Source organism: Budorcas taxicolor, chromosome 14 (assembly GCF_023091745.1).
Source record: "Budorcas taxicolor isolate Tak-1 chromosome 14, Takin1.1, whole genome shotgun sequence".
In the NCBI taxonomy this organism is placed as follows: domain Eukaryota; kingdom Metazoa; phylum Chordata; class Mammalia; order Artiodactyla; family Bovidae; genus Budorcas; species Budorcas taxicolor.
The window spans coordinates 23336052-23350309 of NC_068923.1; the positions used below are offsets into that span (position 1 = coordinate 23336052).

A 14258-nucleotide genomic window follows, 5' to 3' on the forward strand; every position below is an offset into this window, starting at 1 on the left:
ACCCATGTCCCCTCCATTGGCAGACAGATTCTTATCCACTGTACCACCAGGGAATTCCTCCTTACTAAATTAAAAAAGTAAACCTGTCCACAGGGACAGGTCCCATAGTCACTTTCCCAGAGTTAGTCTTTCCATACACACAGTAGCACTTGAAAGGATGCTTTTGGAAATGCAGAAATGAATGGAAAGGCAGTCTTTCTCCTGTTCTTATAATAAAGTGCGTCTATTCTAGCCTTCAACAGCTTGGACTGCAGACTGTGGCAATGCTCCCTGTACACAGTGAACTGCAGAGAAAATGAGATGCATATCCCAGTGGCATAACTTTGAATGCAGAAGGGTAGGGGGATCCCCAGGGAGTCAGTCCTCTCTCCCTCCTCCCGTCTGGCCAGTTGGCAATGAATGGCACAGATCTTGCTGCCATGATGAAAGCACAAATCCTGTGTCAAATGGGGCAGCTGACTCTGCGAGCCTTTCCAGCTCTCGACTGCCTGGCCTCGAATAGCAGTGCCCATGCTGTGGACACCGCCCCAGGGAGGAAGGGGCCAGCCTGGCCCACCCAGAGAAGCTTCCATCTCCAGGGCTTGGAGGAAGAGATGATGGGGAAGGTGAGGAGGAACTCATCCTATCTGGATGAATTTGTCGAGGGCTTCCCACTCAAAGTGAGAGCATCCCTCTTCCCAGGCATCACAAAACTGCACCCAAGAGGTGGGTCATTGAAATTCACTCATGTGACTCCGTCAAGTTAATTAGATTTGACAAGTGTTTGTTGAGTATTACAATGCCAAACCCTGTGTTAAGAGATGAGATACAATGAAATGGTCTCTGCCCTGTGGGAGTCCAGAATTTAGTGATGTTAGTGAACTCAAGTTCATGTGCCCGACGTACAATAAAGCCAAATAATACCAAAACACCAGAGTTCAGAGCAGAGAAAGGCTTATTGCTGGGCTATGCAAGGAAATGGATGACGTGCGCCCCCAGACCAACACAAGCTCCCCGAAATGCTCTCAGCAAAGCATTTTTAAAGGCAAAGCGAGGGAAGGGTGAGGTTGATTGTGGCAAACTTCTTGATGCAGAAACACTTTGTCCACATAGGTCAGGTCACCATGTTCCTGTAAATCTCCAGCTAACCAAATGTTCCTCTCTGTTTACTTTTTTCCCTTGTTTGAGTGGAAAAGCATCATACCTTTAAAAGTCAGAGCCTTGAGAATAGGCTATCCTGTGTACTTTAAACTATAGGCGACATTCCGAACTCTGAGAATATAAAGGTTAAAGTAAGAGAGAGAGAAGAGAATATAAGAGACAGAATATAAAGGGTAAAGTAAAATAAATAGATTTATATGGACTCAACTTTGTTCTTCCCTATTACAGCAAGACTGATGGACCTATATATAGGAGGTCAAAGGCAGTGTTATTAGTGATCTTCAGACCGTTTTCATGAAGCAGTGATTCCCTATGGCGACCCATTGACCCACTGCAGAAAGTGATTTTGAGAGATTCTTAAAAAATGAAGATTCCCAGGCCTCATTCTTGTATATGTTTATTCAGTAGGTCTGAGTAGGACCGAGGGGATCTGCATCTTTTTAAGCCCCTAAATGATTTGCATGTGTGGTGAGAATAGGTAATTTCCTGGAGGTCACTCTCACTTCCTCTCTTCATCATCTGCACAAAATTTATCAGTGAATCTTGTCTCTACCTTTGACATGCATTCAGGGCCTGGCCCAGTCTCACCAGCTGCACAGTTGGCAGCCTGGTCCCAGCCCACAGTCCCTCTTCACTGGGCCTTTCTAAGAGCCGTGCAGCTTTTCTCCATAACTTCATCTTGGCCCCTCGTAGAGTCTGTTTCCCTCACAGCAGCCAGTTCATGACCCTTAAACCATGGAAGGTGGGCCATGCCTCCCAGGACTGAGGGCTCCCCAGTGCCTTCCTGTCTCACAGAGAGAAAAGCCAGTATTCTTTTAATTTTTTGGCCACGCTGTTCAACATGTGTGACCTTAGTTCCCGACCAGGGATCAAACCTGAGTCCCCTGCAGTGGAAGCGCAGAGGGTTAGCCACTGGACCCCCCAGGGAAGCCCCTGAAGTCAATATTCTTATCATGTGCAAGGCCATGCACAGTCTAACGCTTTGGTACCTTTCAGGGTTCGTCTCCTAAGAGCGCCTCCATCCTCTCTGTCCAACCATGGTGGATTTCATGATGGGCTTGAGCGGGCTTCTTGCTTCTCCAGCTCAGAGCCTTTGTGCTTTCTGTTTCCTCCTCCTGAATCGCTCTTCCCAAATATTCCATGATTCTCTTCATGTTTTTAGATCTTACTCAAATATCTCTTATCAGAGAGTTTTCTCTGAACTCCGTTTAAATGAGCAGTCCCAACTTTACTCCGTCACTGTCTATCCTCCTTATGCTGCTATATCTTTTTTCTTAGCATTTATCTCACACACAGCATCACCATGTGTTAAATGATGTGCTTGACGTGTTCAGTCATGTCTGACTCTGCGACCCCACAGACTGTAGCCCACCAGGCTCCTCTGTCGATGGGATTCTCCAGGCAAGAATACTGGAGTGGGCTGCCAATTCTTCCTCCAGGGGATCTTCCCGACCAAGGATCAAAACCATGTCACCTACGTCTCCTGCATTGCAGGCGGATTCTTTACCACTGAGCCAACAGGGAAGCCCCTATGTGTTAAATATTCCTTGGTTAACTTGTTCATTACCTGTTTCCTACCACTAGAATGAGAACTGAGCCTGACACACAGAACTTGCTCCATAAACAATTTTGAATAGAAAAATTATTTAGTAGTGAAGGGTTAGAAAGACTTCTCAATGGCAGTTTACAGATATGTAAGGGAAGAAAAACAAAACATTGATCAACAGATGTTTCTTAAGCATCTCACATTCAGTATGTCAGCTCTGGGGCAGAGGTGGCTTACAAGTGGGGCTTACAGGGATCTAGAGAGAGCTGTAAGTTGGAGGGATTGTATAAGATAACCAACCTGAGACATCATAGCAATATGTACCCCTCCCTTTCATGGAAACACAGATCTGCAGCTGCTATAATGGAATAGCACCTACATAAAATTTGCTTTAAAAAATAATTCAACATTTTAAGTATTGTCAGATACTTATTTGATACTAAAATGCAACAGTAAAGATATTTGGGAGGTCAACTACTGATCAAGGATCAAGTCCATATACAAGTGGTTGTTTGGGGACTCTTTTCTCCTCCAGCATCTCCACCTTTGCTTCCTCTCAGCTTTTGTTCCCCTGGTTCCTGAGTCTTGAACACAGCTCTGCTTCGGAAGCTCTCAAGAACCTCCTTTGAAATTTGCAGGTTCCTTTAGGAAGAAAGAAGCCCCAAATGCTAGGCTCACCTTTTTGGGTGTAATTCTTCTCAGTCTTGATTCCTCATGTTTTTGTTTTTTTCCGTTTTTACTGCCTTGTCATATCATCACAAGTGACTTTGTCTGAATAACCTAGTCCTCCTATTTTAACACACACACACACACTTATACACATGCATGGACATATACATGCAAATACATATATATTTTTTTCTTTTGTACTGGGCATTAGGATCACATTGAATTCATAGATTAGTGCTATAATACATTTTTAAATATTATATCTTAATGTACCATACAGGTTTGCTCATGTCATTAAATATCTTAATGCAACTTTATATTATCTCATATATGCATGCTTCAGTCATTCAGCTGTTTCCCCTACTCCTAAAATACGCAACTTCCATTTATTTTTTTCATTAATAAATGGACATCCCTTAACAGAAACTTCTGATCCTATATATGATTGTTTCCTTAAGATAGATGGCTAGAAGTTAGGTCACTGGGTGGAAAGAAATGAGTAATCTTCACCACCTACGCCAGCAATATGTCAGAATAATTTCATTTTTTATAAAAAACCTACTTATTTTTGAGACTTAACTCAAGCTTTTCTGCTTAGATTAGAGCAATATTCTCTGTTATTTTCCTTTTTGGACAGTCTCTTTTTCACATTTAAGTCTTTATTTCATTGGCATTTATTTTTATATATATTATGAGGTGGCTATCATCCATTTTTTCAATAGATGAAAAATTATCCTGTTACTGACAATTATTTTCCCACTGAATCATTGAGCTTTATGTATTGCATACAAACTCATTATGTTTTCTATTTTATTTCACTAAATTTTCAGTTGAGGTTTTCACTATTGTCAGAATTTTAATTATTGTTGCCTGATGGTGTATATTATCTTCTGGCTGTGCAGTGACCCTCTGTAATCACTTTTGTAAAAATGTCTCCAGTATTCTAACTCATATATTCTTTCAGGTACACTTTTAAGTCATCTTCCAAGTTCCAAATGAAAATTCCAGTTGGGATCTGATTGCTAATAATATTAAAGCCATAAAGCAATTTGAGTAGTGTATTTACATAGTTAATAGCTAGCACCCCTTTATCAGAAATGCTTCTGCCTCCTTCATCTCTTGTAAAGTCAGGTACTTTAGGTTTTTCCAGTTCCCACACATTTTTAAATTTTGTCAAGGATTCTTTTGGGGGTGTTTTACACTATTATTAGTATTTTAAGACCATTAGTCCATTGTGTCTTGTACGTAATGATGAGTAGTACAGAGGAGAGCTATTCATATATTCATTCACTCGGTCCGCAAATACCCCACACATACTAGGCGCCAGTTAACAGGCACTGTGCTTAAGCACTCATCAGCTACTATGCTAGGTACTAGGTATCAGTACCGGAGAAGGCAGTGGCACCCCACTCCAGTACTCTTGCCTGGAAAATCCCATGGATGGAGGAGCCTGGTGGGCTGCAGTCCATGGGGTTGCTGAGAGTTGGACACGACTCAGTGACTTCACTTTCACTTTTCACTTTCATGCATTGGAGAAGGAAATGGCAACCCACTCCAGTGTTCTTGCCTGGAGAATCCCAGGGATGGGGGAGTCTGGTGGGCCGCCGTCTACGGGATCGCACAGAGTCGGACACGACTGAAGTGACTTAGCAGCAGCAGCAGATATCAGTACATGGTAAAACAAACATCATCCTGTAGCATCAGAAATAATAATCCAATGTGATAAAATAGGTACCAGACAACCAAGCTTGTAAATAAATATAAATTGTGATAGGTACACAGTGTGCAAGGATAAAGAATGGTAGGGCAAGCCTACTTTCTTAAGATGCTTAATTAAATTTATTTTTATTTATTTATTCTTTGGCTGCATCACACAGCATGCAGGATTTTAGTTCCCTAACCAGGGCCCAAATCTGTGCCCCCTGCAGTGGAAGTGCAGATTCTTAACCACTGGACTGCCAGGGAAGTCTCTACAGATATTTTTGATTCGTACAATAATAGTTAGATTTATCAACACCACTGAGTGGTATTTAAGTATTTTAATACATCCTAAAATATCCATTCTACTGTTGGTGGACATTCAGATTATTTCCACTTTCAAGCCCTTGTAAAAAACGCTGTTCTTAACATTCTTGGGCATGTTTCCTGGGCTGTTTGTGCAAAGATGGCTCTGGGTATGAAGGGGAAAGGTTCAGTTCTAGTGATGTGCAAATTCAAGATTAGTGTGCAAAGTCCAAGTAGCAATGTCAGTTCACATTGCCAACAGCATCCTTTCCAATTTGATGATGCCCCACTATTTTTTTTCCTTTTTGATGCCAACCTGGTAGATGTAGATGTGTGTGGATTTTTAACTTATAGTTCCTAAATTGTTACACTTATCATATTGATATTCTCTTGTCTTTGAAATACCCCACTTCTCTTTTGCCTTTATATCCTATAAGATTGCTTTTATTTTTATAGATTTATACAAGTTCTTCATGTGAGCTTAAATTAATTTTTACCAGTTGTAAATGCTGCAAGTATCTCTACTTATAGTGTTTTCCATTTAATTAAAGCTGTCTTTCAATGGATAGAAATGCTTAATTTTAAATTTTGTCAAATGTATCAATCTATTTTTGTGATTTGTATTCTTTGCATTTAATTTTAAAAATTTATCAAAATAGTAAAATATTTGTGCCTTTCATATTTAAGACGTTAATCCACTTGCAATGTATTCCTGTATATTGGATTAGGCAGGAATTTACTTTTACTTTATTTTCCAAGTGAATAACAAATTGTTCTAATATCCTTTGTTGAAAAGGCCTTATTTTATCCTTAGAACTACAATGCATTATTATCAAGTTTGTGTGTTTAGGCTTCTGGCCTCTTCATTCACATCCACTGGTCAATTTCTGTATCCCCTTGTAAATACCAGGGTGTCTTAATTATTACGGTTTTATAACAATTCTGTTACCTGGTACTGCAAGTCTCCTATGCTGTTTCCTTTAGGAATATTTTATGTATTCTTTTTTTTAATGTTATTCATTTATGGCGATTCAAATCTCAGTTCAATTCTTTTACCATTAACTTGATCATTTGCTGTTTGCCCTGTGCGTATGTGGGTCAGAGAAAAGTGTATATAGGAACCTCATGTTCTTCCTCACTGGTTCTCTTCTTTGGGGGCTTTTCCTATCACTTTTCAGCAGTTGTTCTGAACCTTACTAGTTTTTATTCATTGATTTTTAATTGTAGGATAATGGCTTTATAATATTGTGTTGGTTTCTGCCACCCATCAGCGTGAATCAGCCATAGGTACTGAGCCTTATTTTTTGCTTCTTCAGACCAACTGGGTTTCCCGTTGCAATTTTTCACCCTCAAACTATACCTTATGTTATCTGCCCTCAAGCTAAAGCCATAAAAATCAAGAAAGCCTTACTATGCTGTTTTTTTTTTTCTTCCTTGTATTGACTCCTTTCCAGAATCTCCTGCTTTTCTTCACCAGAGAGAAGTTTGGAACAGGACAGACGTGCTTCCTAGGTGGCTCAGATGGTAAAGAGTCTGCCTGTAACACAGGAAACCCGGGTTCAATCCTCGGGTCTGCAAATTTCCCTGGAGAAGGAAATGGCAACCCACTCCAGTATTCCAGCCTGAAGAATTCCCTGGACAGAGCATGTGGACTATAATCCATGGGATCGCAGAGTCAGGCACGACTGAGCGACTAACACTTTCAATTTCAAATGTGAAAATACAAAGTTTAACTTAAGAGTTAAAGAGACTTTGGCACCTGGGAGATGGGTAATGGCAAGGGAAATAGAAAGCAGTAGACAAATGTGTATTTTCTCTTGAGTTAGGAACATCAGGCCTTGGATGCTCCCCCAAGAAAACCTGGGTACCAAAGTCAAATACAATAGTACCTTTCAACTAACATGTTTCCTGTTTCCTACTAATCTTTCTCATCTTTTCACCTGCTTCCCCAACCCTTTAAATAATTAAAATTTTCAGGTAGTGAAGGGATAAGTGAGATAGAGTGAGGAAGGAAGCTTTGCTTGAGGTTTCAAATTTGAGTTCAAATCTGGGTTTAGGGAGGGAGAAGCTTTAAACTGGATGGAGTGGTTGAAGAAGGCCTGTAGGAATAAGTTGATCTGAGAACTGAATGAGGGGCCAGGTTCTATTCAACTGCTACTAAACATTTGGATTATTACCTTAAGATCTGCCTTGGAAAATTTTTTAAACCTATATTTATTTATTTTGGGCTGTCGTGGGTCTTCGTTGCTGCCTGGGTTTTCTTATAGTTGCTGCGAGCTGGGGCTACTCTTCATTGCAGTGTGTGGGTTTCTCACTGCGGCAGCTTCTCTGGGTGCAGAGTACAGACTCTAGGCATGCGGGCTTCAGTAGCTGAGGCTCCCCAGCTCTAGAGCACAGGTTCCACAGGTGTGGCCCACGGGCTTAGTTGCCCCGAGGCAGGTGGGAGATTCCCGACCCAGGGATCGAATCCATGTCTCGCTTGTTGGCAGGTGGATTCTTTATCACTGAGCCACCAGGGAAGCCCTCCCTTGGAAGTTTTTGTTTATTTAGTTATTCTCTTTGCCTGCAGGCAGCTCTTCTTTTAACCACTTGACCAGGCTATATTTGTAATTCTGTTCTAGGTTGTGGCCCAGGCAGTGTTATTCATGTGTATGAACACAGCTGGAATCTTCATCAGTTACCTGTCAGACCGGGCCCAGCGCCAAGCCTTCCTGGAGACACGGAGGTGTGTGGAGGCCAGGCTGCGCCTGGAGACGGAAAACCAAAGACAGGTACCAACTGAAAAGAGCTTCTGCCTTGCAATCACTTCGCCAGTCTCTGAATTCCATAGAGATTTTGTTTCCCCAGACGCGTCTTACCTAGCAAGTGCTGTCTCAAAATCTGTGTCATGGGATTACAGACGCTGAAATAGTTATGTTAGACTCTCAGGTCAAAATGAATTGATGTTAGTTTCCACACTCAGTTGTTCTCCGTAAGAAATAAAATGAGCCTAAATATAAAGTGATTTCCTGACGCTTTTCACTGACATCTGTGTTTGTGGGAAAGGCCATGGTTTCTGAAAACCATTCGTATTCTCATCTTTAATTCTTCTTTTCTCAAACTGTAAATTGTTATTTCAAATAAAATTTTCACTACATAGCAATTCAAATTATAGGAAGCTCAGAGAAAAATCTTGCACATGTGTAGTTCTTAATGCCTCATCCTGATTTTCAGAAGAGATCATTGTACACAATAAATTTTATGGAACATGATACCAGTCCCAAGATAGGAGATGCAATAGGAAAAGCAGTTTGGTGCAAAGCGGAGACCATGAGTTTTAGCTGGAAGAGGTTAAAATAAAGGAATTTCTTGGACAATCTGTTTAGGTGGGTGTTATAAGGATTTAAAAAATAGCTTTGACCTCAAATGATATGTTTCTCAAAGATAAAATTAGCTCTCAAAAAATAAAGATTTTTCTCCTATTTAAATTATTCATATACAAAAATTAATGGATATCTCTGCCTCTGAGAGTAATGTTCAAATAGAAATAACAGGAATATGTTAAAGTTGGTTATAGAATGAACATATTTTATACTCAAACTGTTTATATACTCTTGGGAATCCTAGGCTCAATAGCTATATTAGTTCTACCATACAAGGCTTTTTTTAAAAAAAAAAGCTACATCTGTGGATACATGCTTGTTATTTTAAACTTTGTGCAATAGTGGTTTGGGAAATTATAAATAAAATAGCTTCAAAAATGGAACATTTTTTATCTTAATCTCATCGAATCATCAGTAAAACTTGGATCTTTGAAGTGAGCAAAGCCAGGTCTGTTTGATAATGGATGAGGCGGACAGATAAGGTGCAGCTTGACAAAATGCAACTCCCAGTGCTCTATGTTATTGCCAGGGGTACAGAAAAAAGTATTGAATTTTCAGCTCCTACATAGATTTCATAGGATTTAGAATTAGGACAATTCTAAGTTGATGTCTAAAACACCTATGGAACCTCATAACAGATTTTTTGTAGTTGCCCTGAGCATCACTGTAAAATAATTTAGAAAAATAGCTTTAAGAAAGAAATCACTTTGTGCAATAAACACGCTATCTCCCAGGTTCTACACACATATACATTATGTTGCTCTGTAAAACAGAGCAGTTGCTAGACGGGCACATCACTCTTTCCATGGGATCTACGCCAATTCAGACAGTGCTGCAGATTAATAATTTATCAACTGTTCCTGATGCACTATCACAGCCAGAACTGCAATTGTGGAGAAGTTGTCTGGGAAACTTAGTCTTTTATTTAATGTTTATGAAATATTGGAGACACTGAAAATGACTGCTTCATCGTATTCATAAGACTTTTCTTCTTTTCCCATTCTTCAAGTTCATTGTCTTGGAGTCTTTTGTGACGTAACAATTTGACATGCTGCACAGACCTTCCTCCATCCTCTCTAATCTTTCTTTTTTCTTAAGTTGATAATAGGAGGAAGAAAATAACACCCAAAGGTGAGAATAAGTGACAAATCAAATGCAGTGGAAAGTTCACTAGAATACTGGGGTGGGTAGCCATTCCCTTCTCTAGGGGATCTTCCTGATCCAGGGATGGAACTCAGGTCTCTTGCATTGCAGGCAGATTCTTTACCATCTAAGGGACCATGAGAGCCCCGTAGAATTCATACCTCTGCCATATCACCTCCTAGTGGGCCACCTTAACTGCTTAACTCTCAGTCTTAGGCTCCTCATCCTTACTTGGTGCAATATATTTCTTCAGCATTGTGTTTGCTTCCAATAAGAGGACGCATATGAAACAATAGAAAACTGTAAGTCAGCTTCATTATTTTATGATGAAGCATGAGAAGAGGCTCTTTTGGTGGAAGGTTCTTTGTTCTGAGGATTAAATAAAATATGCTCTAAGTTTGTTACAGTCCTGTGTGTACAGTTCTGATAAAGTATTTCTAGTATATTGACCATCCCCTTCCCCGCCAACCCTCCACTCCACCCCCCTCCACCCATCATCCCACCCCACCCCCTGCCCTCAGCATCATAGTGTCTAAGCTAACTGGCTCTGAATCATTCAATGCTATTTCTTTCCAATGATATTGATCTCTCACTCAGGTTTCCTTTATCCCTAAGAACTTCCTCAATGGTAGATGGGCAGAGAAGGCAAGGTTTTCAAATGAGATGGCCCAGAATTTGAAATGTTTCCTCAACTTTCTTCCTATCTTGGCGAACTTGAAAGAGCTCTGAGCCTTCAGACTCAGAGTCCTGAAAATCAGGCCTTCTCGTTGGATAGCCTGAGGTTGCAGGCAGTGTTCTTAAGGTCAAGAGCAAGCAGGCAGGAGAAACCAGCAAATGCTAAAGCTCTTTGCTCAAGGTCTCTTCTAAACTAGGTTTTTAACAAAGATCCTTGATGTTGCTTCTCAGCTTTACAGCATCCCTGTTCCTTTCCATAGTAGCTGGCAGCATTCCAGGAAGGAACTACTGCATGGGCCCAAATGTTGACATTTTTATTTTAGATGATTGGCGTGAAGACGTTGAGCTTGTATTGGCTCTGTTTTCTGGGTGACAGGACTTTGTCTTTTTTTTTTTTTTAACAATTTTTGCCATCAACTCTAACAAGCACAGAGCACACTAAGCATGTCTGGTTTCTCAGGCTCTAGCTTCTCTTTCTCTAAACTGTTCTCCATCCCCAAAGCCCAGTTTTGTTCAAGACCAGTACACTGTAGGGGTCAAAAGCACGGTCGTCAATGTCTGCAAGATCTGGATTCCAATCCTACTTCCTGTGTTTCCTGACTGTGAGAAATCAGACAAACCCCCCTCCTCTAAAGACCTTGATTTTTGTGGGTGTAAGATGGTCATTCCATATAAGATGAAAATTCTGTGGATGGATGAGCCTGGTAGGCTACAGTCCAAGGGATCACAAAGAGTCTGGCATGACTGAGCAATTTCACTGGTTCAAGATGGTCATAATGATTCTACCTTTCTCCAGGGTTGTGGTGAGATGAAGGAGGAACAGTTCTCAGTCCAAGGCAGAGGATGCACTCAAGGCCTATTACAAAGAATGATAATGACATTGGCATCACCCTTCTATGCAGGAAAACCCTTCAGTGGTAGCATTCCCTCCAAGATGAAACCCAGACCCATGCGTGGCCCGACAGTTCCTCCAGGATCTAACCCTCTTCCTCTCTCCGTGGATTCTTCTCCACCTCCTCGCCTCACAACTGAAACCAAATGGCCATTAGCTCCCTGAATGGCTGTTTCCCTACTCTACACCATTTGGTTCTTTCAGCCCAGGAAGCTCACCTTCCTCTCGTTAATTTCAGTGAATGTTAACCTGAATATTCTATTCCAGCGTCCCTCCTTCCGTGAAGCTTGCTTTCACCTCCCTGGATTGAGGTGAAATGCTCTCCTTATACTTCTAACGTGTCTTAGAGTCAACTCTCTTGCAGAATCTGTCACACTCTGTAACATTTACGAGTCTCCATTTCTTTCTTTCCATGGCCAGTAAAGACCAATTAAAGGCAGCCATCCTCATTCATCTGGTTCTCTGGCGTTTATCCAGCACAATGGCTGGAATATAAGATCTTCTGATTCACATTTATTTCACTGAGTTATACTGAACTCTCACTTCAGCTCCTGGCTTCACTTCTACCTACACGAGAGTCATGTTGTCATAATTCTGCTGTATAAAAGTAAAGGGATGGTGCTCATTGCGACCCCCATTAAAAAACTTGGTAGGAAGAGGTTGTTGTTGTTGTTCAGTCACTAAGCCCTGTCTGACTCTTTGAGACTCCAAGGACCACAGGACATCAGCCTCCTCTGTCCTCCACTATCTCCTGGAGTTTGCTCAAATTCATGCCTACTGAGTCTGTGATTCTATCCAACCATCTCATCCTGGGCCACTCCCTTCTCCTCCTGCCATCAGTCTTTCCCAGCATCAAGGGTCTTTTCCAATGAGTTGGCTCTTCACATCAGGTGGTCAAGTAGGAGGAGGACTCTTTTCCAATTCAGAAGAGACTGGGACAGGCTGAGAACGTGTCTTGTTTGGACCTGCTATAGAATTTTCCATCTGGAAGCTACATTTTAGGAAATCTCTCTTTGGGGAGTCAGATTCTAATTACTGTAATTTTTGTAATCCCCTCTCTCTCTTCCCAAATGATCCAAATGGCCCATGTTTATTTTAAATATTAAAATGGATTAATTGTTTTTCTTTCAGCTTTGAGAGTTGCCGAAACCTGCTTATGATGATACGGCATTTTGAAGTGTCTCAGAAGCTCTGAGGGCCCTGGAATAAAGTAGTCTGATGCTGCCATATGTTGCAACAGCAGGGAGGTTATTATAAAATGCAGATGTTTTAGCTGTATTAAAACAATTCTGTTTAACTGAAACATCTTTGTTAGATAATATTGGTATAAGTAAATGGTTTGGATGATAGATTGGGTGAGAAATTTGGGTTTCTTATTGAGTTTTGAGTTGGTTGTTTGGGTGCATGTTGGTGCCCAATGGGATCTAAGAGAGTATTTTTGAAGCTGTAGAGAACTGCCAACTAGTAAGGCAGAGCCTTGACTTTCTTTCATTCATTCAAAGAAGAATCAAAATGGACCTGGAATCTCAGAATGTGTGTTTGTTTGTTTTTTTCTCCAGTTAGATGACTCTTATTATGCTCCAGAAAAACCCTTTATGCTCTTCTCCACCTCTTACATTAAGACCACCCATGTGCTATCCTGGGCTTTACAGGTGGTGCTAGTGTTAAACAACCTCCCTGCAGGAGACATAAGAGATGCGGGTTTGATTCTTGAGTCAAGAAGATCTCCCAGAGGAGGACGTGGCAACCCACTCCAGTATTCTTGCCTGGAGAATACTATGTGCATGAATTTCCTCATCTCTCAATCGGAAATGATAATGCCTACTCTAACCCACAGGGTGTTTTCCCAGAGACAAATAACATAATGCCTGAAAAAGCGTTATTTCAACTGTAAAGAACTCTACAAATGTTAGGGCTATTTTTGTGAAAGTCTCACCAACGCCTCAAACCGATGCTGAGATGTCTTCCCTTTAGAAAGCCTCCTTTACTGTTTGCAGTCATAAGCTACTTTCTCCTTGGCACTTAGATATTTTTATTTAACATGAGTTCTTGCCACTCTGCCCAGTAATGGGGTCAGCACTGTGATTGCCTCTGTCAGTAAGATTTGGCGCAGTGAGCAGAAGCTCAGTGTTCATGACCGTTGACCCTCCTGTAACAGCTGACTTCACTCAAGGGTCAGTCTTGTGTTTACCCCCTTGCACCTCTGGCAACCACCTGGCTGCCTAGTTCTTTGCCATCTTTCTAGCACATTGTTTGCATCTTCTGGCACAGCAAAAAGAGGAAAAGCTTTGAAGAAGGACAAACCTAGATTTGATTGCTAATTCCAACTCCAGTACTCTTGCCTGGAAAATCTCATGGATGGGGGAGCCTGGTAGGCTACAGTCCATGGGGTTGCAAAGAATCAGACACCACTGAGTGACTTCACTTTCACGTTTTCCAACTCTATGCCTGGGTGACCTTGGGGACACCACTTAAACTCTCCAAATATTGGATCCTTTATCTGTCAAAAATGATAATCCCTGTTATCTCAAGGTTGCTGTGAAGAAATCAAGGAATAGAGACGGCAGTTGGGCATCATAGTTGGTCCTTGAAGCTATCGGACCACCTGGACCTATTTTGAGCAGAGCACACTCCAATTGTAGTACCTACAGTTTTTCTTCTTGTTGTTTGTGTTCTTCTATCTGTCATCCCTGTGTGGGTACAGATTTTAAATACTTCCCCTGATTCAAAGAGAGGCCATAATCCTGCACTCATTTGCATACAATTAACATTTCCAGAGGTAGTTCATGTAGAAGAAATCCCTCACCATCCTTGACCTCAACGCCTC

General features: G+C 41.2%; 1 protein-coding gene across 1 annotated transcript in view; it reads left to right on the forward strand.

Annotated features, from left to right (window-relative positions):
• The window catches only part of ADCY8 (adenylate cyclase 8), a 232153-nt gene that overhangs the window by 38749 nt on the left and 179146 nt on the right, over window positions 1-14258 (forward strand). The window contains exon 2 of the mRNA XM_052651651.1: window positions 7981-8130. Coding sequence (XP_052507611.1) covers window positions 7981-8130 — 150 coding nt within the window. The remainder of the gene's footprint in view (window positions 1-7980; window positions 8131-14258) is intronic.